Raw genomic sequence first — 26,933 nt, 5'->3', positions numbered from 1 at the left:
ACCCCCTTCCTTTTTCCCACTAACATTCTCAGACCCCTCTGGGAGCTGAGTCACATAGACTCTTCCTCTGTTGGGGGTTCCCAGGTCATCATGACGACTACTCTGCCAGCTGCTGCAGCCTGAAGGGGAATCTGAGAAGGATCTTCTCAAAGTTGCTCCACAGGAAAGAGTGACACAGCATTACTTTGACCCCAGTAAGCTTTTTTTTCTTCTCTCCTTCAATTACCCTGGGGGGGGGGGGGGGGGGGGGGGGGGGGGGGGTGAGGCACAGACAGTCCAGGCTCACGCAATCAGACCCACATACCATCACCAACACAAACCTGAATGAACTTTAAGTGTAATTTCTGGTTGCTATAGTACAGCATGTTTGCAGCTATTGTAAAATGTAGGGTTTTAGCTTTAAACGTTGATTAAAATTCTTAGATTTTTTTAGATCAACTTTAGATACTAGTCAATGATTTATTTAATAATGTGTTTTCCAAACTCTGGGACAGGACCTCCCAAGGTAAATATTAGGGCTAGCCAGATGATTAAGGGAAAACATCTGATACAGGAAAACTTTAATTTGTATAACTTTGTGTGTGTTTTTGTTTCATGTCAAATACTGGATAATTGTATTTTTTATAGCTTTTTCTTGATGTGAGACATTTATGGAACCGACCACTTTGTAGAAGGCAATAATTGCAGTTGTTATTCAATTGGATGCACCAACTGATGTGGAGATATGCCTGGGTTTAACTTCTACAGAATCCCCTCTAAGAAAACCCAGAGAGGGGGAGATTGGGGATTAATGCTGTTATACACTCTACGGTTCCCTGAGGGAATAAAAAAATTACTATTTTGTAATCCTGCCATATAAATATTTTTTAGCTCAAGCAAAATATTACTGCCTTCCTGACAATACCTCCCCAGAAGACAACTAGATAATTTATTATAAGCTAATATACAGCTACGTATGCTTTGATAATGAATAATTTCTTGCCCTTTACTTCCCAAACAGCAGCATTACTGACCTTGTCACATTGAAAACATATGAGGCTATTAAGTCTGTTCTATTGTAAACTTCCATCCAACAAGCAATGTTTCTGGTGAGCCATTCTCAGTGGTTCATTGATGTATCTCTGTTGTGAAGGTGACGTGCATCATTTTGAATGGCGTACTTTCCTTAGCTCTTTTTGCCCTCCAAGCCTCCATGCCACTCATGTGACTGAAAACCCTTATATTGAAAGATATCCTGTGTAATGCCAAAGAGATACAATAATAAAATGGAACACAGTATAAAATACAGTAGATCTAGGGTCATTGGCTAGCACTATCCTGGCATAGCTGTCTACTAAGTTAAGGATTTGTTCAACCACTACCTCTGCAACTGGGCACATACATCAACAAGCTTTAAGCCCTGCCTATTCCACATTGACAAGCTGGAATATCTTTACCACATCAAGCTTTAAATCTGAGGGGAAAAATCACAGCACACAAGCCATGACCACTTTAAGGACTACAGCCAAACCAAAAAGGCTGAGAACTACTGATTTATATCATTAGCATGACTTTGATCAATTATATCAGTTTCAAATCCAAAAACACATTTAATTTCAGTTTATCCATCTCTCCAGAGACATGTGGAACACCTTCTGACAGATATCTGTTCATGGTTTGGTGGTTGTTTATAGGAGCATCCTGTCTCAGCTCAGCTCTGCATGAAGTCATGTGGCCATATCCTGTCAGCAGAACCCACTCCATCCTCCAAGGCATATTGTTAATTGCATTTCATCTCATTTTACATTAAACATCTGATTGCATGAAAACACGTGTTTGTTCCAGAGGACTTCAGAGATTTATCGTGGAACACTCACCAAACAAGAAAACCTTTTCTCAGTCCTTGAAATGAAATCCCTCTTTGTCCTTAAAAGTCAATGTTACTCAATCAGTAAAGAGATGACATAGCTGACATTTTCCCACAATGTTTGTCACACTTCATTTTGACTCATGCTAAATCCCTCTGACAAGCAGCTGCATTTAAATGTCTTGTGTTTTTGGTGAGAGATGCTAACTACAAAGAATGTGGACTGCCATGATTAAAAAAAAAAAAAAAGGAAAAAAAAAAGGTTGGATTTTTGACTGCATGATGTTTTGGCAAGTAATGCTTTAAAACTTAACCGGGGTGAAAGTACTGGAAAATAAAACTGAAATAAGTGATTTCTAATAGAGGCAGATGGACCGTGTAGAAAGTTTGGATTGCTTTTTCAAATAAAAAATTTCACAGCTGCCTGGAAGCATTTAAACTCCCCTGGTAGGAAAAATTAACATGCAAACTGGTTAACATTTGGAGGGGTTGAAAATAGGAGTGTGTTCAATCAATCAGGTTGTAGACTGGTTCATTTACGCCTACACCATGGGATGAATGAAAGATTCTAAAGGATGTCGGGTATAAAATTACACTGTGCTTCTACCTTGTGTTCCCATGGATGAGTTTCACTTCATTAGCCCTGTAGTCAAAGCAACAGAACATCTGAGACCACCCTGTTGTGACATTTCACAAACATCAGCACAACCTTTTTTTGGGAGAGGCAGATGAATGAAAACACATACTGGCCATGAACCAGGGATTTAAGCAGCTGCGCTCTGCGTGTAATGCTTCCATCAGCAGAACTCCCTGCTGACTCCCCTGCCAAGCAAAATGGACAAATTAAACAAGGGAACTTATTTTTAAACTCTTTCAGGCTTCCACTATATCGCACTTATCACATTATTATGTTCATGGTCTGTATTTTTTAACAACGGAGCTTCAATGATATACATTATCTAATTATGTCTCTTTATAATATTTTGTTATTTTAATGCAACAGTAATGATGCAAACCTCCTTTTGAGGTGAATTGTTTGTGGATTTTCTAACAGCCATCAGTCATCTGTATTTTCTCTGCTTTCACATTGCCTCTTTAATTGTCCCATTTGATGAATAGTGAAGTCATTCGTCCAAATGCATTGTGTTTGTGAGCTGTAAATTTGTAGTGTTGAAACAACATGGAGTTTTTTGATCTCCTAATCAAAAATTCCTGCTTCACATTTGACACATATTTAAATAAAAAATACTGAGGGTCTTGAAGGACTTCGTTCGTTTAGTTTAGTTTATTGGTTCATTTGAGCAGCAGACAAAATAACAGACAACAGATGGACTCACAGGGCATAAAAGAAACAGGGAGAAAATGCTCTCAAAAGGAGTAGGGTGAAGTTCCCAGAACTTATGTGACCCCTACCCCTGACTTATCAAACATGAAAGTGCAGTTTGTGACAATTTACTTAAAAGTTGTTTGGAATACAAAACATTTAGAAAGCATTTTCTTAGACCTTTGATAGGTCCATACTACCTCCTATTTTATTGTTTATGATCGTTCAAATTATAAAGAAGAGAGGAATACAAAATTATTTACCATCAATTAATCCTTTGATAGTTCCTTAATAACACCTATTTTATCATTTATAATCGTTCAAATTATAAAAATGAGTTTGTTAGGCTGAACTGTAAAATACACCAGTTGTTTTTCTTTTGCATTTCTGTCAAAATAGCTTACTGAAGGTTTACCTTAGAATGATCTATACAGTATATGCTGTGAATGCTGTTGTATCATTGGCCTTAGGTGATTTCAAAAAGGCAAAAAAAACAAAACTATTATATAACCATTCATCCCACTAGATCTTCCCTTAAGAGAATATTATGTCCCTCACTTGTCATTTCAGTAATAGGATCGACAGGCAGCAGTTACGGGGACCATTTCAAGGGATCAACTGTGATTATTATCTCTCACTCGAAGCATACTTATTTTCATTCATGCCTAGAGGACATATTGGTGACAGGTAACACGGCAAATGAGGACACAGGGTTTTTAAGAGGAATAATTCCCAATAAAAGCAAAAATTTTGACAAGGTCAGCTGGAGAACCTTTTGCTCTCATCTTCCCTTATTCTAATGGGAGTGCTGCTACGCTATTGCTTTTGGCGTCTCAGACAGTGGAAACCTACTGTCTGCATGCTGACTTATCCTCTGAGGATATAAACCCCCTTTAAGTTCAAAAGGACTACTTCATTCCTTCCCTGAGTTTTGGTGTGACAGTCAATAACTGTAGCCACTCTGGTTTAATGGCCGGCTGCTTCAGGCGAGACAATTATACATATATTTGTGTCACGTTCACTTTGGTCAGTGAGTCCCTCTCCAAACCACATGATAAAGCCTATCTTAGATTACATTCATGGTGAAATAAAAGGTCAGTTAAAGGAAATGTTGCAATTCACTGTACATGGGATTTACTATGTTTTTCAGTATGGGTTTCATAAAAGGTTTCCAAAGTATCAAAGTCTTTGACTGCATTTGCAGGAAAGTCGGAGGGCTGCTTCAGAAGCTTGTCCATGTTGTCAAAAGGAAAACTTTTTGGAATAAAAAACACTACACATAAAACCAGAACAGCTGTAGGCTTCTAGAAAAGGTCATTAAATAAAATCGGTATTATTATTGGTCATCAAAAGCCTGTATTGGTCAACCTCACTCGCTTTCCCATTTAGGGTTTGAAACCTTCGCTGAACTCTTGTGTAAAGACACTTCATGTCAGTTTACAGTAACATGTGCGAGGAAGCCAATGCTTTCATGTCCTTGGGAAAAATGTTGAATTTCTGCATTCTCGAAAGAGTGCTTCAACATTTTGGGGGGAAAAAAACAGCTGCTTAGCATAGTTGAGTGTAAGGACCGGATAGGAAAGGAAAACAAGCTGCATAGCTAGCTATGAACTCAAAAATAAAAAAAGTGATATAATACACTTTTATAAACAGGCATTAATATGTTAATTTTTGAGCTGCAGACCTAATGTTAGGATTTAGTTTTTACTTTGGACAGAGACGTACTCGCTGTTCCTCCTTATATGTGTTACAATGATTAAAGCAAGGCTAACCAAGCTAGCTTCATGATCGCTGTGGTTATTTATCTGCTCTCTCTAAAGCCGCCTTCTGACAGACCAACAACCTATGTCGATGACAAGAGGTTTTGTTACAGTAACTAAGTTTTCAGTTTGGTTAGTCCAAACAAATCATTGAATGCATCAAACTCCATCAACGAGCCCGGCCCTGTTTGTTGTGTTTGTGTATATTTGACGTCTCTGTAATGTCACCAGCCGGGCCTTCCTTTGCCTTGTGAATAAATCGCAATCTCTGGACTCATCGACTCAGAGACTTTGAAGGGTGTTGGAGGTAAATGTGTTCCACTGTTAGGTCATCAAGAATGTGATATCACATGTGGTCTCAACAACCCCAAATTACTCACTTTCCGTAGTCACGTATCTGTAGTCTTTGTTGTGGGGCTTACCCAGAGGTCATTGCTGACTTGATGACATACAGCAGGGGTGTCCAAAGTGCGGCCCAGGGGCCATTTGTGGCCCTTGAGTGGATTTTTTGTGGCCCTTGACTTCAAATCGAAGAATCAGAAGATTTTGGCCCCAGGCCTCATCAGATGGCATATTTCATTCTTTTTTTCTTATACCTATAAAAGCCTGACTATTCTTTACAAAAAATTAGAACACAACAGTTTCCCACTGCAATTAGTTATTGTGTATTTACATTATTTTTTGAAGAGGTCAAAATACAAAAAGTTCCTTCCAATATTTAAAAAAAAACAAAACAAAAAAAACCCTGTGGCCCGCAAGAAAAAAAGTTTGGACACCACTGACATACAGGATGTTTTGTTGTTGTTATATAATAAAGTAGAGTAATAAAGTTATGGATGAAAAATGTAAACATTAAAAATATGATGAGACAATTGCAAAAAGGTGAAAGTGGTTCTTTATGCCTTTTAAAAAAATGTTCCAGATGCTTAAATAGAAACAGTGCAACTGTGTCACGTAAATTGGAGGTTGGCTATTGTTCTTTTAAAACAATGTGTGACCTCCTAAGGGTTTCGCCCATTCGTAATTTTAATAGACTCTCAAGTCCTCACGAGTCGCACACTGCACACTGCTGCCAAGTTCGCTTGCAAAAAACGACTTTGGGCTTGTTTTTCTGTAACGTCGCTTGCAAATATCTTCAGTTGCGGGTGTGTTTTTTGGGCTTATTTTCCAATGTGTAGTTGCTTATTTGGGCTTGCTTTGCTCCCAGTATGAACTGTTATCAATTCTCTTTACAATTCAGCAAAACATGAATGCATTGTTTAGTTTGTCTTATTCCAGGATCTGTCTAGTGTCTACAATCCTGTTTCTTTGGTTACCACACGCGCCCGATCCAGCACCCTCACACACATACATGCACAGCTTCACCTCACAGAGTGACAATGTCCAGCAATAAATGGGGAAAATTTGGCAGAAAATAAAATAAAGAGTGGGCGAAAGAGACAAACTAGATTGACTCAGTTTTTAACCAGAAAGCTCACGTTTTCTTGTTAAATTTAAAGTCAATAACTTTGTGCACTATTAACAAACGGTAAATATTACAACAAGACTTAAGACACTTGAATCATGTATGATGGTTCAAGGATTCTACAAGAAACAGTCTCTCAAAAATATTTTGATAAATTAATATCATGACCATGTGATTAATATTAGACCAATAGCTTAAACTCACAACATATTGTATACGTCCCAGTTCATCAAAAACAAAGAGTAGACCCAAGGGCAGACTCTAACTAAACAACAGTCAATGGCAAAAAGAAAAAAGAGAGTCCATCAAAATACAAACAAATCAAAACAGAAGCGGTACAAAAAACACAAGGAATAACGACAAGAAAGCACTGTGAACGTCACAAAAAAACCATTCGAACTGACAACAAGAGGGCAGGAACACAGACTAATCAGACACAGGTGAGATTATAAGACACAGGTGAAGACAATCAGGGCAATTAAGATGCTGGGAAGCCAGACACGGGGAGGAAGTAAGACAAGAAAAGAAATACTGGGGACAATAACTACAAAGTCAAACAAAAAACACTAAAGACACAGAGTTTCCAGGACAAAAAGTGATTTTCTCTTCCTGGTTAAGTAAAGGTCAAATCAGTGCTCAAGAATGTAAGAGTGCATTTAAATTGTCTTTTTTGCTTAGGAAGGTTCCTAACCGAGTGAAATGAAGCAAGCATCTAAGTGACGACCATGGTTAAAGCAGTTCAAATTCTAAAAGCTGAAGAAAGGTGCTTTAATGCTTCCTTTCTAACCTCCTTTAGGGGACTGTACCATCCTTTACGAAAGGAGACGAGAGAATCCTGTCCCATAATTCCTTATGGCCGCAATATTTAAACATGCATGGTAAACGAGCAACACCAGGGAACAATGAGATAAATTAAGACAAGAACGGAAATCTAAACTCTGAAATAAACAAAATACAAAACCTGAATCAGCAACTCATGACAATACGTCCGACTATCTGACGTGGAGTTTGAGTCTGACTATGCAGACTGTAAGTGATGCATGGTCTCTATGTTGGCGCATGAAAGCATTAGAGACAACTTGCATTTCTATTTTCTTTTGGTTGCAAACAAACGTTTCCATATCTGGGTGAACCTCCACTCCGTAGGTCTGATTAATGTGCTGTGTAGTAGGTTAGATTTAGGTTGGGAGCTATAATGTTTTCATTACAATAAGAAAACGTTCCACTGTGTTCCACAGCATGTGATCTCCATTATTTCGCTATCAGCCCATCAATTTGCATGGCAGAGCATTCATAGAGGTCCTTAAAAAAATCTACTTTACAGTCAGTTATAATTACTTTTAAATATGCTACTAATTAATCTCATCTGCAGCCCAATGCAGATGCAGCAATCCATGCATGCTGTTACGTTGAAGCTTTATAAAAAGCTGTCTACGAATACTTCAACCAGGCACCTTGCTTAGTGCAATAAACAATAATTTGTTTAAAGACAAGAAAAAATGTCTGGTAGTGTTATCAAAACAATTTAGTCAGTTTCACAGCTCCACAATAAATCAAGAATCAGTAAATCCCGGTTAGTCTTGCTTTCTTTATTTCACTTTGTTTTGATTTGCTAAAGTTGGTGCCACATGCTCACATGGAATTCACTGATGCCAGAGTGTAACAGCGTAAAGAGTCTGTTTGTAAATCTCTCAACTTATTACATGACGTCAAACCTGTTTTCAGATTCTACTAGAATATTAAATTTATAGAGGAATTTCAAACTTTAATCATCTTATTGCAATTTATCATTGACAGTAAATCAAACATAACACATTGTTCGTTGTTTGGATTTCTTGCAGTGGTGGAGCCGAACATTTTAGCTATGAAAGAGTTTGTTATTCACAAACACTGCATTAAGTTGATTAAGGACTATAAAAATATCTTCTTTTTTCAACAGTTTATTGCTGCAATTAATCACATTTTGAATTAACGCTAGCTCAAAGTAATATGCATTACTGTACGAAAGCTTTTTTCTTGAAGTGATTACCCTGCAGTATTACAACGCCACCCTTCAGTTCCCCTCAGAATATGGCAAACTTTAGCATCTTTCAGCCGGATGTTTATGTTCTAGAGATGCATCTGTAATGTTTGAATTCTTATTGCTCCCAATCTTCTTTTTCAGGATTCTGTTTCAGCACAATATCTTCGATAAACCTGCTGTATGCTGCTTACCTCTCACATATGATTACACAAGACGGACTTTAGGCCTAGCTATAGTGTAACAAGTTTCCTGATGCTGGATATGCAAATAGATTTCTCTATTTTTAAAAGGATCTTTTTAAGTGGATAATATATCTAGGGTTGTGTTTACAGTGTGTATCCCATACCCCTTAGTGACCAAATAAATCAGCATATGCAGTTTTCCGCCTTAATTTTGTAATTGAATGCTACATCAGACCACCAATTGTCATATCAACCGCTTTGGAAGAGACACTTTGTCTGCTGTTTGTCAGGACGACTGGAAATAAAACAGGAGTTTCTTCAAATCTATAACAACCGCAGACCACTTGAGACTCCCCACAAAGTGGACACAGATGCGCGCTAGTTTGTCACCAAGTTGAAGCAATGCAGCCGACAGAAACCACTTGATTTATGATGAAGCTGGTATCAGGCAACAATAAAGATGGTATTTTATTTGAGATTGGATCATAAGTGACCTTAAAACAGGTGTGAACACTCCACCATAATGAAGTGTGCATTGACACCATAACTGGGTTTTTTTGCCGTCTCATTTATGACAAAGTACTGTACTGCAAAACGTTGATTTACTTCACACTTCACTTCACTTTCATGTGTGCTGTTGCTTCTGCACACTCTCCTCAGACTCCTTACTGCTAACATGTAGCAGCTGTTCAGACACTCATTTCGTACTTTTCCGCCAGGACTCCGAACACTTAAAGAAAATTAACTTCCATAACATCTAGCTGAGGTTCCATGGCCGATGGAAAAGGTTTTTGCGAGGTTGCCACATAAATTGTTTCAAACCTCAGATGAACATCTTGGCCTGTATTCACGAAGCCCTCTAAATATTAAGAGTGACAAAATTGTAAGAAAATTCTTAGAATCAGGACATTTTCATTTGGATTATCACTCTTAATTACTTTCACTATCCATGTTACTTTAACCCTATGCTAACATGGGGTTAAGGACAGGTGTCAGTTTAAGATAGTTTAAAGTTGTTTAAGGCATATTAGTGCAGTAGTAAATTCCATGATCTGCGTCATTTTTCTTTTCATTAACAAGGTTTCATATTAAAATTTCTCGTATTAAATCAACATCAAGTAACAGCAAAGCATCTCCACTAAACATGATACAAGAAAGTCTAAAAGCAAAGTTTACCTCCTTCACACACCTAAAATAAAAAGAAAAGGAATACAAGGCCAACAACAAATTATATTATTATCAATATGGAAGCCAATTGCAGATTGTCTCCACAATTCTCCTTCAACAGATCGATGGTTTTCGTGAACGGTCTGATTTGCAGGAGGGAGGACTTCTAACAGATAAAAGTGGAGACATTTGTATGAAATACTTCATGATGAATATGTGAATATGACTCACAGTTGCGCAGAACAGACACAAATGATTTGTGTAGACTTTTTAATCCATCTCAGACTTGTTTCAGTACGAAGTGCATGTTGCATGCACGTTGAGTTTCTCTTCATGTGGTCAGCTCCACAGGTTCATCCAATCACTAATTAAAACTCTTCACCTGCTGATGTAACGATCAGGTGAACAAGCTGCTGCACAGGCGGATGTGTGATTTCAAACGTCTTGTCGGCTATATACGTTTCAAGTACATCTCACAAATTATCACACAGATGCTAATTTCAAAGTGTTCATGTCTGACTATTCTATGATTGACTATATCTACAATTTTTTTTTTGATCAACCATTCACAGCTTGTTAAAGAAAATGTGCCATATACTTAGCAACAGGGTCAACCCAACCTCCTCACTTAGATAAAAGTTTGTCTCCTCCATGCTCTGAGTATGTTACTAAATCACTCCTTAGCAAAGAATCCTTGCCAGGATTTTTAAGCTAAGCTAATGTTTCCTTAAAGAATGTTTTCCCTTTGTTCTTGTAGTGGGGATGTTAACCTCCATTCTTCAGAACTCCCACCAGTCCTTATCTCTGGCATTTGTGCAGAACTCCTCCTCAGACATGCCTTCCCTTCATCACCAAATGGCATCAGTTATTTTTTCTTTCATGCATCTCTAATTTTACCTTTAGATTTCCTTTAATAGGGGGTACATTTGTGAGTTTTCCAGGGCCAGAATTTGTCTAATCTTATTGTAATCTTCATGGAAATGTATGAACAAGCTAACTGGGTACACACAGAAGACTGTGAGGCTGTTCACATTTTGGAAATGTTTTCACACCCACTGCTCCCTCTCCTTCTTGACATGAACTAACTTTCTGCATGACACAACAACTCCAAAGCTGTTTAAATAAATAAAGTGTCAAACTTCAAAGCGTTTTGCAAAGTCCAGTGTTGGGATGAACAGGTTCTGTAACTCAAGATAAAATAAAATGGTGTTTCATCTAAAGGTGTGTCGTTTAAGAAAAGCATGGTTGAATGTTGAGGAACCTTAAGACAGCTACCGAGGATCGGAGCGCTGCTTTTTCACCCTGGACTGTAAACACGGTGCACAGACACTGTGAGAGGACAGAAATGATTGTAAAGCTGACACAAACTCTACATTTTCAGTAGTTTTATTGAAAAATGCCTCTTCTGTTTCAGAAATAAATAAGAAAATAAGGCTGTGTGGAATTCACAAAATGTGCAGTGAAAACATGAGAAGAGCAATTCTATGTCCATAGTCTTGCAACCAAATCCAAACTGCATAGATAGAAAACAACAACTCTTTTCTGACCTCCTTAGTAAATATACAACATAAACATGCACCTTGAGTTACACACAAGAAAAAAAAAACAAGATTGGTTTGGTACAATATGTCATACTATCTTTTAGTTTACAGGTCTTGGAAAAACAACAACTTTAAAGATCAAATTAACAGTGACTTTTTGTTCTTTTACTGGTGGGGTCTCTGAAACAGCTTAACATACTGAAGATGGACAAAAACAAAACAATGGAAGTCTGAAAATGTTCATTTACATACATACTGTACGTCCTTCAGCATGTTTTCTGCTGGTTTTCACATGATTAGTGCATTATACATTGGAGTCCGATAAACACTTGCAGTTATATTACAAGCAGACACTTAAAGGGAACACTTTGCAAGCACACAGGTTTGTGATGAACCCACATGTAGGTTTGCATTAATTTTGCTTAACTTTCTCATGTCAAAAAAATAATAATATAATGTTCAAAATAACCAGGGGTATCAAACCCATCAAAGTACTTTTGTACTGTAAATCTCAATCCTTTATGTAAATGCTCATGGAAGTCGATTCAATTTTACTCTTTCGGCATACTCCTTATTCGTAGCTATGACGCTAGTGTCTCTGTTTTGTCCTGTGGTAGTGATCGCTTTCCTCGTTGGTTTCGTGTGTAACCAGGTGATTGTATTGTCTCAAACTCTCCAGCTGGCTCCTCAGGTATAGACACTACCTCAGGTTCAGGTGGGTAGTTGTTTGCTAGAAAATATTTGGAATCGCCAATGAAAAAAAAAAGGTATGTCTTTTGCAGCTTTTAAAATGCAGAAATGAAAAATGTATTGCACTAGGTCATTCCATAAAGTTCCCTTCCTTAACTTCCTTACGTACCAAAGGAAAAAAAAAAAAAAAGCTACATGTAAAGAAAAGAAACACTTTCAAACGCTGTGATGATATTTACAATAAATTCATCAAGTCACTGGATAATAAGATGTAGTAAAATAACCAGCTCATACTACAAAAGACACACGAAAATGGCAAGAGAGCAACATTTAGCACTGGTTTGATCAGCATACAAAAGAACAGGATGATTAAAGGTACAAATGGAACATGCTTCACCAGGACCAGAGCTGTTTAAGTCACTTGAGGTGCTGTGAACAGAGGGTTATGCTGATGGTAAGCAAGCAGCGGGTTATGAGGCACAAGCTCAATACAGATGTTAACTGGATTTTTAGTGAAATGTCCTGATTCATACATCATTTACAAGGCACAAAAATTAGTTTTATTTACACTCGACCTCTTCTGTAACACTGCTTCAGATATGAAACCCACGTTGTTAGTACTTTGTTTTTATGGTTGGTAAATAGTACATGCTCCTTCCTTCGTAGAAATGTTCAGTCTCTGATTGTTTCCCACCACCGGTTTGTGTTTCAAGATGCAAACAGGCCAGCAGGTTGCCATCATTGTAGCTGGTAGCTGTGAGATGATGTTAGTGCCTGTCCGCTCCTTTCTGTTTTTTGGCTTTCATAATGTCTGTTTTAATGTTCAATAATTATGTCCATGGTGATTATCCTTACATGCTCCATAGAAATATGGGCATACATCTCAGAAACGGGACTTCAAAGTGGGAGCGGCACAGGTGACTTAGAAGCTTTATTATGCCAAACCTGAAAATAGTTCAAAGGAGGTTTAAGTTTTCTCTGTGGAACAACAAAGTTGTAAGCATCTTATTTGATGTAATGCAAGTCATCATTCACTGCTAGCTAGAGTGCTTTACATGCCAGTAATTGTTCAACAAATGTATGGAGGTATTGAAGCGTAGATGCTGCTGACTGACTGTTTGCTAAACTCTCATGCTGTGATGGTCAAATACTCGCTTGAGGTGCAAGTTTTAGAATAAGTTTACAGGGTTCTGGTTTTGGTTTAAGTTAACTTGTGCTAAACAAAAAAACGTTCTCAATTGACTCTATTGGTTTATTTGTTAGGATCCTCATTCGCTGTACCATAGAGCTTTTCTTCCTGGGGTCCACATAGATGGCCCACACAGAGCATAGAGTGTAAATGAATATGGACGAAACCGGAGTGACATCATCCATTGGTTAGCTGATGGCGGGTCGCCATGCTGGAAATGTTGTCTCAGTTTAACCTTCAGTTCAACCTAACAACAGTACACCAAGCTTGTCAATCAAGTCAGTCATGCCTCTTCGCCTGGATGAGTAATAATAATGAGAGCTATTCAGACCAGTTTCCTTTCTTGAATCAGGCTAAAAACACTTTTACTTCTGCTTTAAACAGTAAGTCTCTTCAGCCTGCCTCAGGTAGACATTCACTGAAGTGCTTCCGCATTGGCTTCAATTTTTTAAACAATGAAGAGTGCTGGTTTCACTAGAGCCAATGTTAACTTAATTCTTTTGCTAGCTATAACTGACTGAATGTGCTAACCAATGTTTTTGGGGCGTCAATAACCGTTAGGCTATATCACATGCCCCCTTTTAAACACAGGCAAAGGTCCAGGCAGTGGAGGAGCCCGCTTTGACTGATCTTTGGTACTTATCTACATGGTATTCCCCACCCAACCACTATCCCAAGCAGTTTCCCACTCTATCGACTGGCATCTATAAGATATGCATTAAAACTTTTTGTTTAAAATTAAGTAATTATTGTGTCGAAATTACTTTTAATATCGGAAAATTTGGCCACATCATGGGACCAGAAGCTTTAGACTCAAACAGCATTAAGGCAGGGCTTAGTAAACTGTCAGTCACCTGTTATTTTTATAAAAATATGCTTCTTCAGCATTCTGTTCAAAAGTCAGCATGTTTTTAAACTTACATTAATATCTCCATACACTTTTTAGAAAGAAGAAGTGCACATGAGTTGCAAATGTAATTAGTCTGCATACATTTAGTCTTAATCTAACTTCTCATCATGCAGGACCTAACGTTTGTTAAGTGTACCTGTGTATCCTTGTCCATTGTAGGGAATGCCAACACACTGAGAGGAGTCGCAATATCCAGGGGGTCCTGGTGGTCCCCTCACCCCTGGCGTACCCTGGCGACCTGGAGGGCCGCGAGCCCCAGAGGAGCCAGAAGGACCAGTAGGTCCTGTTCTTGACTCTCCTGGTGGCCCTGAAAAAGGGAGGAGAGAAGATAAGTACGGCCAGTTTGAGAAGTCTCTGGAACTCTGCACAAAACACAGCTGACATCACCAGTAAATCTTCAGTGAAAATTGTGGGGGTAACACAGGGTTGCGGCACTGTAATTTACATTTTTCAATGGCTCAATTAAAAAGCTTGACCAAGAAAGAAAAAAAGTCTTGGGCTGTGAGAAGCGAGCCCCCTGGCCCGTCTGTCTAGACGGTAAAAACTCAAGACGGAATTTTCCCTCTCTCCTTTTTTTTCTCCCTTAAGTGAGCCCATGTGTTATCAATGAAGCCACCAAAGAAAGCTCAGTGTACCTCAATCCAATTCTCACAAATATACTGTGCACGCACACACACACACACACACACACACACACACACACGCAGATGAGTAATCAGAGTGGACTTCCTCTCGTTATTTCTCAGTTCATTCATAGACACAGACATGTCACTGTTTGCTCTTGTGGGCTCGTCATCAAAAGAGGGTTCCTGTTGTCCTGCAACAGTTCCCTTTGGGACAGGAGACTTTCTGAAGTGGTGAGCTTTATAGAGAAACAAATTTGATACCAATTAAGGAAATGCTATGGACTTCTCTGACAAACCAGCTTCATAACAATTTGTAGTAATTATTTCTAAAACTGTCATGACCCCGAATGAAAACTGATTCAAGATTGCCTGAACTCTAGACACAGGAATTCTTCCTTAATGATAGACATAAATTCCCTCCATTTATTGTATAAAATCTGAGATGTGAGCAGTGTTTTGAGAAGCTCAGTATACATGAGACATAAATCTTTTGGAAAGGAAAGAATTGGGAATATGTTTGGCATCCTTCCAAAGAATTTATGCAGAGCAGCTGCCCAAATGAAGGTTCGAAGACACATTTACTATAGGTACGTGTTGGCTCTCTGGCTGGAATGTGTCATTTTAATTGGACTAATGGGAGTAGGCCTTGAAATGTCCTCCAAAAAGGTGAAAGTCCTCTCATCGTAATCGTGAAACTGTGTTGTAGTGTAAAGATAAAAGTAAAAAAGGAAGGGTTCAGAAGACTGTGTGAAACTGCAGGAGAGCAATGTTCATTTGGAAATGTGGTCAAGTAAAGACACATAAAGAAACAGTTATTTTACCTGGTGGTCCAGATGAACCTCTTTGTCCTCTGATACCAGTTCCTGGGGATCCCCTCTCTCCCTTCTCTCCTTGCAAACCTACAAGAGACAGGACACAAATACACCATGATTATAAATCATGGATACCTTGAAATTTGTAGGTATGTAAAGGCATTTAATAAACTACAGGAACAGGGATTCAGGGTGTAATATTAGTTTGCATTGCTAACTATTTTGCCCCTGCAGACTGACGTTTGCAATTTTTTGCAGAGAAAGATAAGTTACCTCTTTCTCCTTGACTTCCAGGTTGACCTGGGTTTCCAGGGAAACCAGTTCTACCAGTCTGCCCAGGCTCTCCACGGGCTCCCTGGTCTCCAGGAGGGCCAGCAGGTCCGGGTGGTCCGGGAGAGTTGCTACGGTATCCAGAAGGAATCTGGTTGAGCATCATGTCAATTCGGCTCATCTGATCTGCAAGAGCAGGGGGGGGGGGAAAAAATCCATTTGATATGGATTTCATTGATGCAAAACAAAACTTTGACATTTTCTTTAGGATAAAAAAAATCGCTCACTGTTCACAAGCTGTTCACAAACTTGTCTGGCGATGGAGCGCATCATGTTCTGGGATGCAATGTCCCCCTGGAAAACAAAGACACATTTTATAAAACGATTACGTTGTCTTTGTTATGGACAGCTAATTGACACCCAATTGATGGTATTTTAAACATAACATAATGCATACCCTCTCTCCCTTCTCTCCTTTAATGCCAGCGGGTCCCTGTTAACAAGGAGAACAGTCTTAGAAAAAAAAACAACTTAGGCGACCACTAATCGTTGTCATGTGTCCATTGTTTGCGTGTCCTTTTTCAGTACATACAGGATTTCCTGTGTCTCCTGGTTTCCCTGGTTTCCCAGTAATTCCTGGTACACCTGGATTTCCAGGGCTTCCCTGCAAAAAAGGAACAAACACAAAGTGTAGTGTTTAATTTAAATGACCGCACAGTAAACATAATTGCAACGTTTAACTCCTGCTCCCTGTTAACTGTTGTGTTACAAGCTTAAAGTTGTGATCTATGCTTTGACATGTGCAGTTGGGGGGTGGGGGGGGGGCATGTGGCACAAGCAGCCAAGAACAGTAAAGACGAGATGGAAACACACATGTATAACATCCTACACGGGAAGTTTGTGTATATACACACACACACACACACACACACACACACACACACACACACACACACACACACACACACCAACCACCAAGAACTGCTAATGGGTTCTGGAGCACTCAGGATGGTATAGTTCTTGTGAATTCTAAACTGGCATGCTGCCTGTTGGCATGATGTTTGGATTAAGTAGAGTCAGACATCCCTCAAACCACAGAAGAAGAAAATGAGATGCATGCACCTTCCTTATAACAGTGAAGCAGCCGAAAGACTTTTTTTTTTTAACGTTATGTTCCAGCAGAGTGAAAACGTGGAGCCAGAGGAGTAATTGTTGCAGATCTATCAGAAATAAAAGCACGCTCCAACGGATATTTGTTTTGGGTCTGAACTGAGCAACACAACAATGCAGAAATAAACACACACACATACACACACACACACACACACACACACACACACACTCACCAGGGGTCCTGGGGGGCCTCTGGGTCCAGATGGTCCCTCTTTTCCTGGTGGCCCCTATACAGAAACAACATACAATCACACATGGGTAACAACACACTGGGGACTCCGTTCATACAATACATCAGTGTCATGGCTTCATACTGGTTTCAGCTTTGAATCAGTCTTTTTAAGTTGTGTTACAGAGTCAAAGCTTACACAAGTGACAACATGGAGTGAAACTACACAAAGCCCAACACTGCTTCTGTCACTGCTCAGCTAGGTGGGTGATCATATGCTAAACATTAACTATATGAAGTGTTGGATCCATTGCAGGCTTTTAACAAAGTGTGAACACTAAGCAGGCATGGAGGTAGATCTCACCCGTGCTCCGCTTGGTCCAACGGGGCCCAGAGGACCACGTGGCCCGGGTGAACCCTGGGAAAAAAAGCAGACACACATAATCAAATACGAATAATCGTGATGTACACAGTAAAACAGCTCCCTTAAGCTTCTTTCAAAATAGAAAAAAAAGACAAAACCACTTCTGTAACCCAGATATTTATCCAAAAATAATATATCATCTTGGTATTGACGACTGGAAAAATTTCGTTTTGTCTGTTTACACATGATGTTTACAAGACATTCCCTGCAGAGAAAGTGCGGTTACAATAAGCTTTATTGTGTATAGTAACCAACCCAATAAGCTCTGAGTTTCTAAAAGATGACTTTCCCAAGTCTCAATTTGACTTTTCAGAGGCCAAAAAAACCCAATGGTGATGTTCTTTCCCACTGAATGGTGGGAGTTGTCTGAATGACCTCATCAGGGTGAATGATGGCCTGCTCAGCAAAAAGATGCTGCGTGGTACCAACCCACTCAAAAATGATCTCCACCAAAGGAATTTCCCTGTGCTTCTGCCTCTGACTGACAAAGCAGTGATTTAAGTTTATATTATATGAGAAGTATGGATGTTATAATAACCATGAGTTTGGTAGGTTGACTTTTATCCAATAAGTCTCAAGAATAACATCTTCTATACATCGATGGTGTTCAATTTTCAAACAGACCTAAAGTTCAACCAATTCACGGTCATCTTCAATTACAATGCTGAGTGAGAACATGTTCCATTCCCTGTTTCCCCTTTGGTAACATGAGTCTGGGCTCCATAATAATTTAACAGCATCAACTGGCCTCCTACTGTTTGTCAATCAACAGTCTCGAATTGAAAGTGTGGTTGTCCCCTGAGGATGGCACGGTAAACCTCCCACTCTGAGTGTGGTTTCAATCTCTCCATTTGGACTGAATCCAGGCTCCAGTAGCAAGCCGGCTCTCTATGGATAGTCTCCTGTTTCCTGTTCATAAACCACAAAATGAGAGGGGAGGACTTACTTGGGAACCAGCCAGGCCAGGGTCTCCAGCATCTCCCTTTGGTCCTTGGCGACCCTGAAGGTGCAGAAGGTGGAAGAGGAAAAGAAGAGATTTGCCAGAAGTTGAAGGTTGTTTTTTTTTTCATGGAAGAGTGTAAATGTGATTGATTTCATGTTTTGACAAGAACATCTGCAAGTAGGAAAATGAATGGTAATGAGGAGTTTAGTGTGTTCTGTCTTCGATATAATTCCACTCACTGGTGGTTCTTCAACAAAGAGCTGTTCTACAATTTGCTCACAGACACTTATATCTTCCTGAGCAGTACTCATTAAATGTATCTGCCTTACAAATTAATCTCCACCTATCACATATATTTAAATATGACTCCCCTCCAAGGATTACTTACAGGTTCTCCTGGTAGAGACAGTCCGTTAGGGCCCTGTGGACCTGGGGGTCCCATGGAGCCTGCGGGTCCAGCCTCGCCACGTGGACCCATTTGACCCTACAGCATAAAAAAACAATGATTTTTTAAAAGCTTATCAAAGAACATCCACTGTCAGACTTATTAGTGGAAAAATACAGATAACGTACATCAACAATGAAAATTGGCCTTAATGGTACTTGACAAAAACTACTTTAAATCAAGCGCATGAAAAAACAGTGGATAACTGAATATATATATGATTACGTATCTAACATTAAGCTGTAACTGCTTCGTAATCATCCCTTCAGGGTTAATTAATTTGAGTACTTACATTTCATTTGGAAGAGTAACAAAGTCAATAGAAAAAGGTGGAAAATAGACATAATGTGTTACTCACAGCGTTGCCTTGCTGTCCTCTATCTCCTCGTGGTCCCTTAGAGCCTGGACCGCCCTAAAGGAGCAAAAAGCCAGAGCACAGTGAGTGTAACATCAGGAGCAGATTCCAAAAGCACTAAAAAGCTCCAAGCTCGTCTAAATCCTCACTGGGGCTTAAAAGGGTTACCAAGCACACATATCCCAGACTTTTTTACTGCTATTTTTTCCGACAGGCATTTATCTTTTGACACTTCTCCCTAAGCCCACGCTTCATTGCATGCCACCGGTCTGATCCTCAACAGCTCTGTCAGGAGGAAAAGAAAATACACTCCTGATGCGAGGGTCATCCTCAGTATACTTAAGGTCAAAATGTTTAACAGGCAAATGTCAAGCAGCTTATTAAACCTGTACAGCTATTATATTGCCAGCAGAGAAAAGGCTTTGTCATTGTATTAAAAAAACGTTAGTCTTTTGGAAAAAAAAAATTCTATCAGGTGAACACGGACAAACACATCAGAGAAATGTCTTTACCGAAGGTCCTGGAGGCCCCTGAGGCCCAATGCTGTCCTGGGTGCATGTGCAGGAATGGGGCAGGGATGGACACTTGGCCTCGTCTCTCTGAAAAGAAAGACAGAAGATAAAGACATTTGATAAGAGAAATACACTCACAAGTACACTTCAACCTGTTGATAATTAAGTCCATGCTTTGGCACACTACAATATGCAAGGGGCAAAATGGAAATCCTTGATGACAGTGTCCTGGCAAGCCCTTGTTGTTTTGACTTTGCAGAGACATGATGAAGAAGTGACGGTTTGGAAACCCATCAAAGGTCATGGTGGAACAGTGGCTTATGAACAAAAGCTGTCAAGTCTCGACTGGGCCCTGAGACCAGATGCTCAGTGACAGTGGTGGACTTTGTCCACATTTTTGGAAAGAAGTCTTTGACATAATTACTGTTGTTACATTACAACACTGTAATCATTGAGGGGATGTATTAATATCTGATGCAAATTATGGATGCATTACTTATAATTGGGTAAATGTGCAGGCATCCTGTATATGCCATACTTTGTCATAATGAATTAGATTTACTGCCTGCTTGTGATCTAAAGGAGGACTAATTTTAGTGTAATTGGGGGGATCAAACTGGCAACGGTCCGATAAGCAAAATTACACAGAATACAAGGTTCTATTCAGTTCAGCTAAAGCCTCTTAATGGTAACAGCAATTCAGTCTAATAACTACATCGTAGCACAAATGAACCTCTGATATGGAATGTATGTAAAGTCCTGCAGTATACAGTAGATTCACTGAGTTCCTTCTACTGTTAACATTAAACCACAGCTTAGAAGAAAGAACCCAAGAGATCAATTGTTAAGTTTGACATGTTTCTCCCCGATACATCTCTGCAGATGGTGCTCCTTAAATGACACTTGTTCTTACTGTGGCGGGCAGGTCGCAGCATTTGTCTCGGCTGATCCAGCTCAAGCTGCAGATAATATCGAACATCTGGAGCTGGAACTACACAGCAGAAGAAAAGAACAGAAAAATAAAGGGGTGTTACAAATGGCTCTCATTAGTGATAAAAAATGCACACTGTTGTAAAAGTACAATGAGTTCCTCAGATTAACAAAGAGAGGCAGGCGCTCATCCCTACAGCACTCCAGGGGAGCAGTTAAATATTAATTGTGCATCTCTACGCACAAGAGGTTTTGGACGTTAATGCTTTGGAAACTTTTTTTTTCCCAGGTCTTCCAATTTTTATGTCATTTTTGCTTACTGTCGCAGACTGCCTCCTTCCTCCTCCAGACTTGACCATCTTGCCAAGCACTTCATAGCCATCCAGTGTGATGTTGTTGGCCTCCTTGATGGGCTTCTCTGCCACCTCTTGGCAGTCCACATTCAGCTTGACTTTCTCTGGAGAAACGGTGATGTGGAGCTGCAGGAGGGAGCGGATGGAGAGAGGGCATTATTAACAAACCATTCTTGTCTTCCTTATACTTCACATCTGCAAACTTTGTTAAAACACACACATTTGGCAAAGAGTACTAAACCCTTTAGAGCTTTAGAAGAGCTGTGTTTGGCATACTATTCTATTTGGAAGTTGCATGATTGCCTTTTTAAGTAGGATGGGAAGTTATTTAAGAAAGTGTAACCATAAGGCCAGAAACAACCTCTGTGAACCCCTTTAAGCCATGTTGTCTGAAGACTATTAAGATGCTGATACTGTGTTTCATGTAATTGCTAGATTAAGGGATGTTTAGTCTCTCCAGAACCACTTTAATTATAGATTCTGATATTACCCCAGAATGGTAACTGATTGGGCATGGTGCTGCTGTTTGATGCCTCTAAAGATGAATGGACTACAAAAAAACCCAAATATACAATCATTGGCATTTCAAAGCTATAGTCTGTGTTTGTACAAGAACAAAGAATGACGTGAAGTAAAGTTTCCTGTGCAGAGAGCTTCACATCTTGAAACATTATAATCTGTGGTGCGCCATCAAAAAGTCCTACATTTTCCATACTTTCCTCTTACAGTTGCAAATTCACCCCTGGTTAAGAGTCAGACAAGCTTTCTTTATGTCAGGGAAAGCAAGCTACCCTTTCTTTCTACAAAGCCATACCAACCACAGACTAGGCCACAGCTCTTGGCAACCAATCACAAAATTACAGATTACTTCCTTGGAAACAGAAAAGAGTATTCGGCCACCACAAAGAGGGAGGGGGTGTCGTTTATCCTCGGATCCTGGCATGGATATGTTACACCATGATGCTCATAAGGTCTTACCAAAACAGCTTTGGATGACATATTTAGATTGCAAATACTGAGCATGTATACATTACCTCACTGACCAATAAGTAAACACATTAGTTGCTGGAAAATAAGGCCGCAGATGAAATAGCCTTTTAGTGACCACTCAGTTGATGCTTTTTGTTCAGTGAGCATGTTGTTCTGTAGGAAAGTGTTGACAGGAGAACGATTTGTGTTCACAAAATGTTTGCACATTAGGGTTTAGCTGTGCTCCATTGTGTCAACACACAATCAAATAACACACAAAAGTTATTAGGCTGACAATGTCTCTGCTCCAATAAACTTGACATAGCTCAATGAATTCCATCAGAGAAGACTTTATTGTTCTTCTCTTTTACAGGCTTTTCCATCATTTCATATTTCTGGGATTTGAAGGCCCAATGGCGGCCATTTCAGTAAAAGGAGATCTATAATCAGCATGGAATCTCCATCAGATTGCTGTTTCAATGCAAACAATATTGGGCTGATCATAATCATGATCTCATTTATGGGACGCCTCTATGTCGGATCTGGCACAGCAAATAATCGAACACTAAGAGGAGATCTTTGGGAAGAGAATTTAATACACAATTTCCTGAATTTCTTGTGTGTTTTGAGTGTCAGTGTGTTTACTTGTACAGGTCACAGAAACAAGGTGGGTTTATGTCCAATAGTAGCGTCACAAGAGGCAGTACAATCAGTGCTTTCAGGGAAAATTCTGGCAAACACCTCCTTCTCTATCTTAATTAGTGTATGCTTGTATTGGCATATCGTCCAAAACAAATTCTGACAGGGAAGTTTGAAGGAGCTCCAGGTTTTTGTGGCTTTTGGGGGGGGTTTTCAGCTTAGAGGCCAATTGCAGTTCTCGGTGACCACAGCGAATTGCATGTCTAAATTTTGCCAGTTTATCCCTGAACACGAGTAGTCACTGCAACTCATGGAAAATGTCTAATTCACTTCAGCTAACAGGAAGGTTCCCACTGTGGACTCCCACCCCTTGAGTGTGGGAGGGGATTCCCCTGTGGGCTAGTGAGTGGCTAGCATCTGCTCAAGTAATCTCTGAGAGCTTTCCCACATGTGCAGCTAGCAGGAGAACATGACCCCTTCAGCCTGGGTTACTCTTTATTAACCAGCCTGAGGAACCGAAATGTACAAGCAGAAAAATACTGGTGGGGTAGATGTGGATTTGAAAGGAATTTGTTGTAAATTCTGACTGAAACCAAAAATGAGCTTGAATCCGACAACACTGGAATTGAGGATTGAGATATGCTACAAGGCAAATTCATGATTAAAGATACCAGAAAAAGCAAGGCGCTGCTGAAATGGTTGATTGTGGAAGTAAGAGGCAATTTTTTAATTCACTTAAACCGAGACCAAAGAATTAAATAACTCAACCAAAAAAAATGGTGAAGAGTTAGTATCAGGGTTAGCTATGCTACTAACAGGAAGCTAATGACCATAACTCTTAGTTAAAGCTCTAATTCATATATAACCAAATTATCAGCTTGTAATTAATAATAATAATATGTTCTCCTCATACATGGAGAGTGTATTCTACAGACATTTGTTACAGCCCTAAAGGTCAGTTTGAGTAAAGACACAGAAAAACGCTGAGGTCACTTCATAATAACCATTGGCGAACCACTTACAGCGTGTAAACACGTAACACCACAGATGTTGGCAGTGGCATTTACTTAGCGGACCAGTAAATAAGTAGCTAGGTAGACCACTGCAGAATCACAAGCTCATGGAAGGACAACTACAGCACCACAAGCTAGCCACCCAGTGTATAGGCTAAACTGCATGCTCCACTCCATGGCCACAAAGAAGAACACACCACTTAAGCACACATAAAAATCAGGCTGCACTCCAACTAGACCAGCAGTGATGTCATTACATCCAGTCATGACCAAACATTTCCAGGGTCCTGTTCATTCACCAAGTTACCCTCCAATTAGTTACATAGATGCTAAATGGTCAAATGCAAGTGCCCCTTTACAGAACGTGCAAGCGTATTGGTCAATATGTCGCATTCATCGGATCCTTGGTTCTCTTCTCTGTAATATCAGGAAGTAGGCCATCTATGATGTTTGGTTATTGTCTGGTTATTCACTTTGATAACCTCCGAGTGAAGAGAAAACTTTTGTTTCTTGAATGAGGCCAAGCTGTCCTTGGGAACAAACTCAATATGATTTGACGTGGCTTTGAGCACATTGGAACCAGTCGTTTTTCCACCAGTGATGAATCTAGCATTCTAAGTCGTTCCAGGTCAGCACTAAAATATAATGTCCTCTATTGTTCTGGTCTTTACTCCCTGCTGTGGTGAAGCATATAACAGAGGATGTTTCATATTCGCTGCTGTTTTGAGTTGGACTGAAAGGCATTTGATGTCTCTGTTCATCTCTTGCTGCGCCCACAAGAGACTCCATAATCTAACAATGCTGTTTATCATAGTCGTTAGCCTGGCAAGTGGGCTTAATAGAGGGGTTTGCAAACAATAATACTGTTGTGGGTGGTTATTGTTGTTAAGGCAGATGAAAAGAGTTGATAGAGAGTATTTGATGTTAATGCATCTTTTTATGAGGGTCTCTTTTGGTGAGATCAATTCATTTTTTAAATTAAAAGCAATTCGGATGGTTGCATGAGTATCTTTCAAAGTAAAGAAAATGACAATTGGAAACACGTGGATTCGACTTTTTCCGCTAATTATCTGATTATAAAAATTGGCAATGGTGCTCCCACAACCACAATGTGTAGTAATACATATTTAAAGTGTTATACACTCTTTATTTATATTTAAGGAAAATGTTTAGAGCAGCATTACAACAACTGTATGCTTGATGTTCAGATTCCATGTTTTGGTATGGACTTTTCAGTCCTCTTTGTCAAGTGTGAATGCATCATCTTGATGACATCCTCAGATTGAAATTGTACAAGGTGTTTAGCTACACCCATCTATAATGTATTTAAAATGAGTTTGCATTATAATTTAAGATATCTAGTTTGAAAGACTGTGGAGATTTCCAATGTTTAATGTTGTTGTAGGACTGTAGGATCTGTCACTCACTAGGTTTTGGATTTTGTTGCATCAGTTTCATAATTTTTGTTTGTGTGTCCTAACATTTCGGTTCGTAAGTGCAGAAGTGAACGGCTGGAGAACTTTTTTTTATTGAAATACTACAACGTTTAGGGTCCTTTTCCTGAATTAAAGTTAAGTAATAACAAACCAAATACAGATACGAAATATATATATAATTATGATACGTAACGTACATTTTGAGTCAATGCTCTGACGAGTAACACAGATAGAATTAGATTGGCTTGGAAACCCGTTACACTCCAGTCTAGAAGTGATCAAACCCTAAGGGTTTAAGTCCATGACGATCCATTAAAGTCTCTTTTAATAAACGTATAGCCTTACAAGGCATTAATCAAATCAACTCCCCATTGGTCTAAAAAAGTAAAGTCAAATCACAAACAATCATGACAGCAGAACTGAGACAGCTGAGAACTTTTGTCAGATAACATGAAACAGCCATGTCTTTGCCTGGTAATCCTCTGAAAATGTCATTCAGCTTTCTTAAATGAAGCATAACGTCGCTCAGAGACATATGAATAGATTTGAAAATAATATCTGTGAAAGGAAGTGAAAAGAATGAAAACAGTGTGTCTCCAGATCTAAAAAGGAAAATCAACAAGCATGTAACCACAAAGAAAAAACAGTCTGTCACTATGAAAGCCTGTCTGTAATAACAGCACAAAGCACTCCTCTCTTTAAGAATCATGCATTGTGTTTACCTTGTGGAAGCTCCCATGGAAAACCCGCTTCACTTGCTCCTCATTAAACACGGCTTTCTGGATCTCTCCTCGGGTGTCCTTGTTGTAGAATGAGATTGTTTTGCTTGAAGCTGAAAAGAGAGGAGACTTTGATGAATCCCTGACAGTGTGTTACGATGCAGTGGCACGCAAAGCCCAGACAGGACTATAGAGAACACATGGGTGTAGAAAAGAGGAACGAGATGGAGAGAAGGCTTGAAGGGATTAGGCCTATGCTTGTAATTATTTGCATGCATTCACCACGTGTGTAAGGAACTTTTGTAAATGATACTAATTTGAAAATGAGGCCCTCATGTTGAGGTAGAAAAAATCCAGGCAAAAACAAAATCTGAATATGATCAATAGTAGTCATATGTATTTCTGTATACTGACATTACTTAAGCATAAGTCTTATCATATTTGAGATAGTGCCATAACTTTGGCCCTCTGTAACTGAGGTCTAGAAAGAAATCAGCTGAAGTCATCTAAAAAATTTTTTTAAAAAAAAGGTGCACAGCTGTGTGTGTGTTGGGTGAGGTACAGCAGATTCGCCCTCCAGCTGGGAGCCAAAACAGGATGGGAGGCTTACGGTTGATGGTGACCCCGACCTCGGGGTTGTTGTTTTTGTCGGAAATCTGCCAAATATCAAAAGGTTCAGAGGGTGTGTCGGGCAGCAGGCGGAAGAGCAAGATGATGGTGTAAGAAGGGGGAAGACCTTCGGGATGGATCTCCCTGTTGTGTTAAAAAAAAACAAAAAAACATTTGATGAGTCATTTATAGACTCATAGTGTGGTTTTGAGTCCTAAAACCAGGAAGTGAGTTAGCATTTTAGCGCCGTGGTTCTTATCTCTAAAAGTCAATGGGGATTTTGAATGGGTTTGTGTTTAGACGCCTGAAATAAGGTCTGTGGTTAACACAAGCTGAAGAGTTGTTGATGTTTTGTTAGACGAGATAAACTATGTGCGCTAAGACCCCACTTGTGAATTTGAAAGTTTTTACGCGAACTTTATACAGCGATTGCTAACAA

At 39.4% G+C, this 26,933-nt stretch overlaps 1 protein-coding gene across 3 annotated transcripts in view; it reads right to left on the bottom strand.

The window, feature by feature from the left end:
* Positions 1-11,137: 11,137 nt before the first annotated feature.
* Positions 11,138-26,933, bottom strand: part of col12a1a (collagen, type XII, alpha 1a) — a 53,689-nt gene continuing 37,893 nt past the window's right edge. For 2 of the 3 annotated variants that reach the window (XM_079369030.1, XM_079369031.1), the window contains 17 exons: positions 26,496-26,638; positions 25,889-25,998; positions 21,077-21,235; positions 20,740-20,817; positions 19,827-19,913; positions 19,318-19,371; positions 18,903-18,998; positions 18,518-18,571; positions 17,512-17,565; positions 17,152-17,205; positions 16,398-16,469; positions 16,263-16,298; positions 16,093-16,159; positions 15,809-15,991; positions 15,545-15,622; positions 14,234-14,404; positions 11,138-12,038 (listed from right to left, as the gene is read on the bottom strand). In XM_079369030.1, the coding sequence (XP_079225156.1) occupies positions 11,890-12,038; positions 14,234-14,404; positions 15,545-15,622; positions 15,809-15,991; positions 16,093-16,159; positions 16,263-16,298; positions 16,398-16,469; positions 17,152-17,205; positions 17,512-17,565; positions 18,518-18,571; positions 18,903-18,998; positions 19,318-19,371; positions 19,827-19,913; positions 20,740-20,817; positions 21,077-21,235; positions 25,889-25,998; positions 26,496-26,638 (1,645 nt within the window). In that variant the 3' untranslated portion in view covers positions 11,138-11,889. Of the gene's footprint in view, positions 12,944-14,233; positions 14,405-15,544; positions 15,623-15,808; positions 15,992-16,092; positions 16,160-16,262; positions 16,299-16,397; positions 16,470-17,151; positions 17,206-17,511; positions 17,566-18,517; positions 18,572-18,902; positions 18,999-19,317; positions 19,372-19,826; positions 19,914-20,739; positions 20,818-21,076; positions 21,236-25,888; positions 25,999-26,495; positions 26,639-26,933 lie in introns of all 3 variants that reach the window. The other variant, XM_079369032.1, reaches the window with a different exon arrangement.

This window comes from Symphodus melops (assembly GCF_947650265.1).
Source record: "Symphodus melops genome assembly, chromosome: 19".
Classification (NCBI taxonomy): domain Eukaryota; kingdom Metazoa; phylum Chordata; class Actinopteri; order Labriformes; family Labridae; genus Symphodus; species Symphodus melops.
Note: the sequence above shows the minus strand (reverse complement) of the source record. Positions and strands in the feature narration are given on the sequence as shown.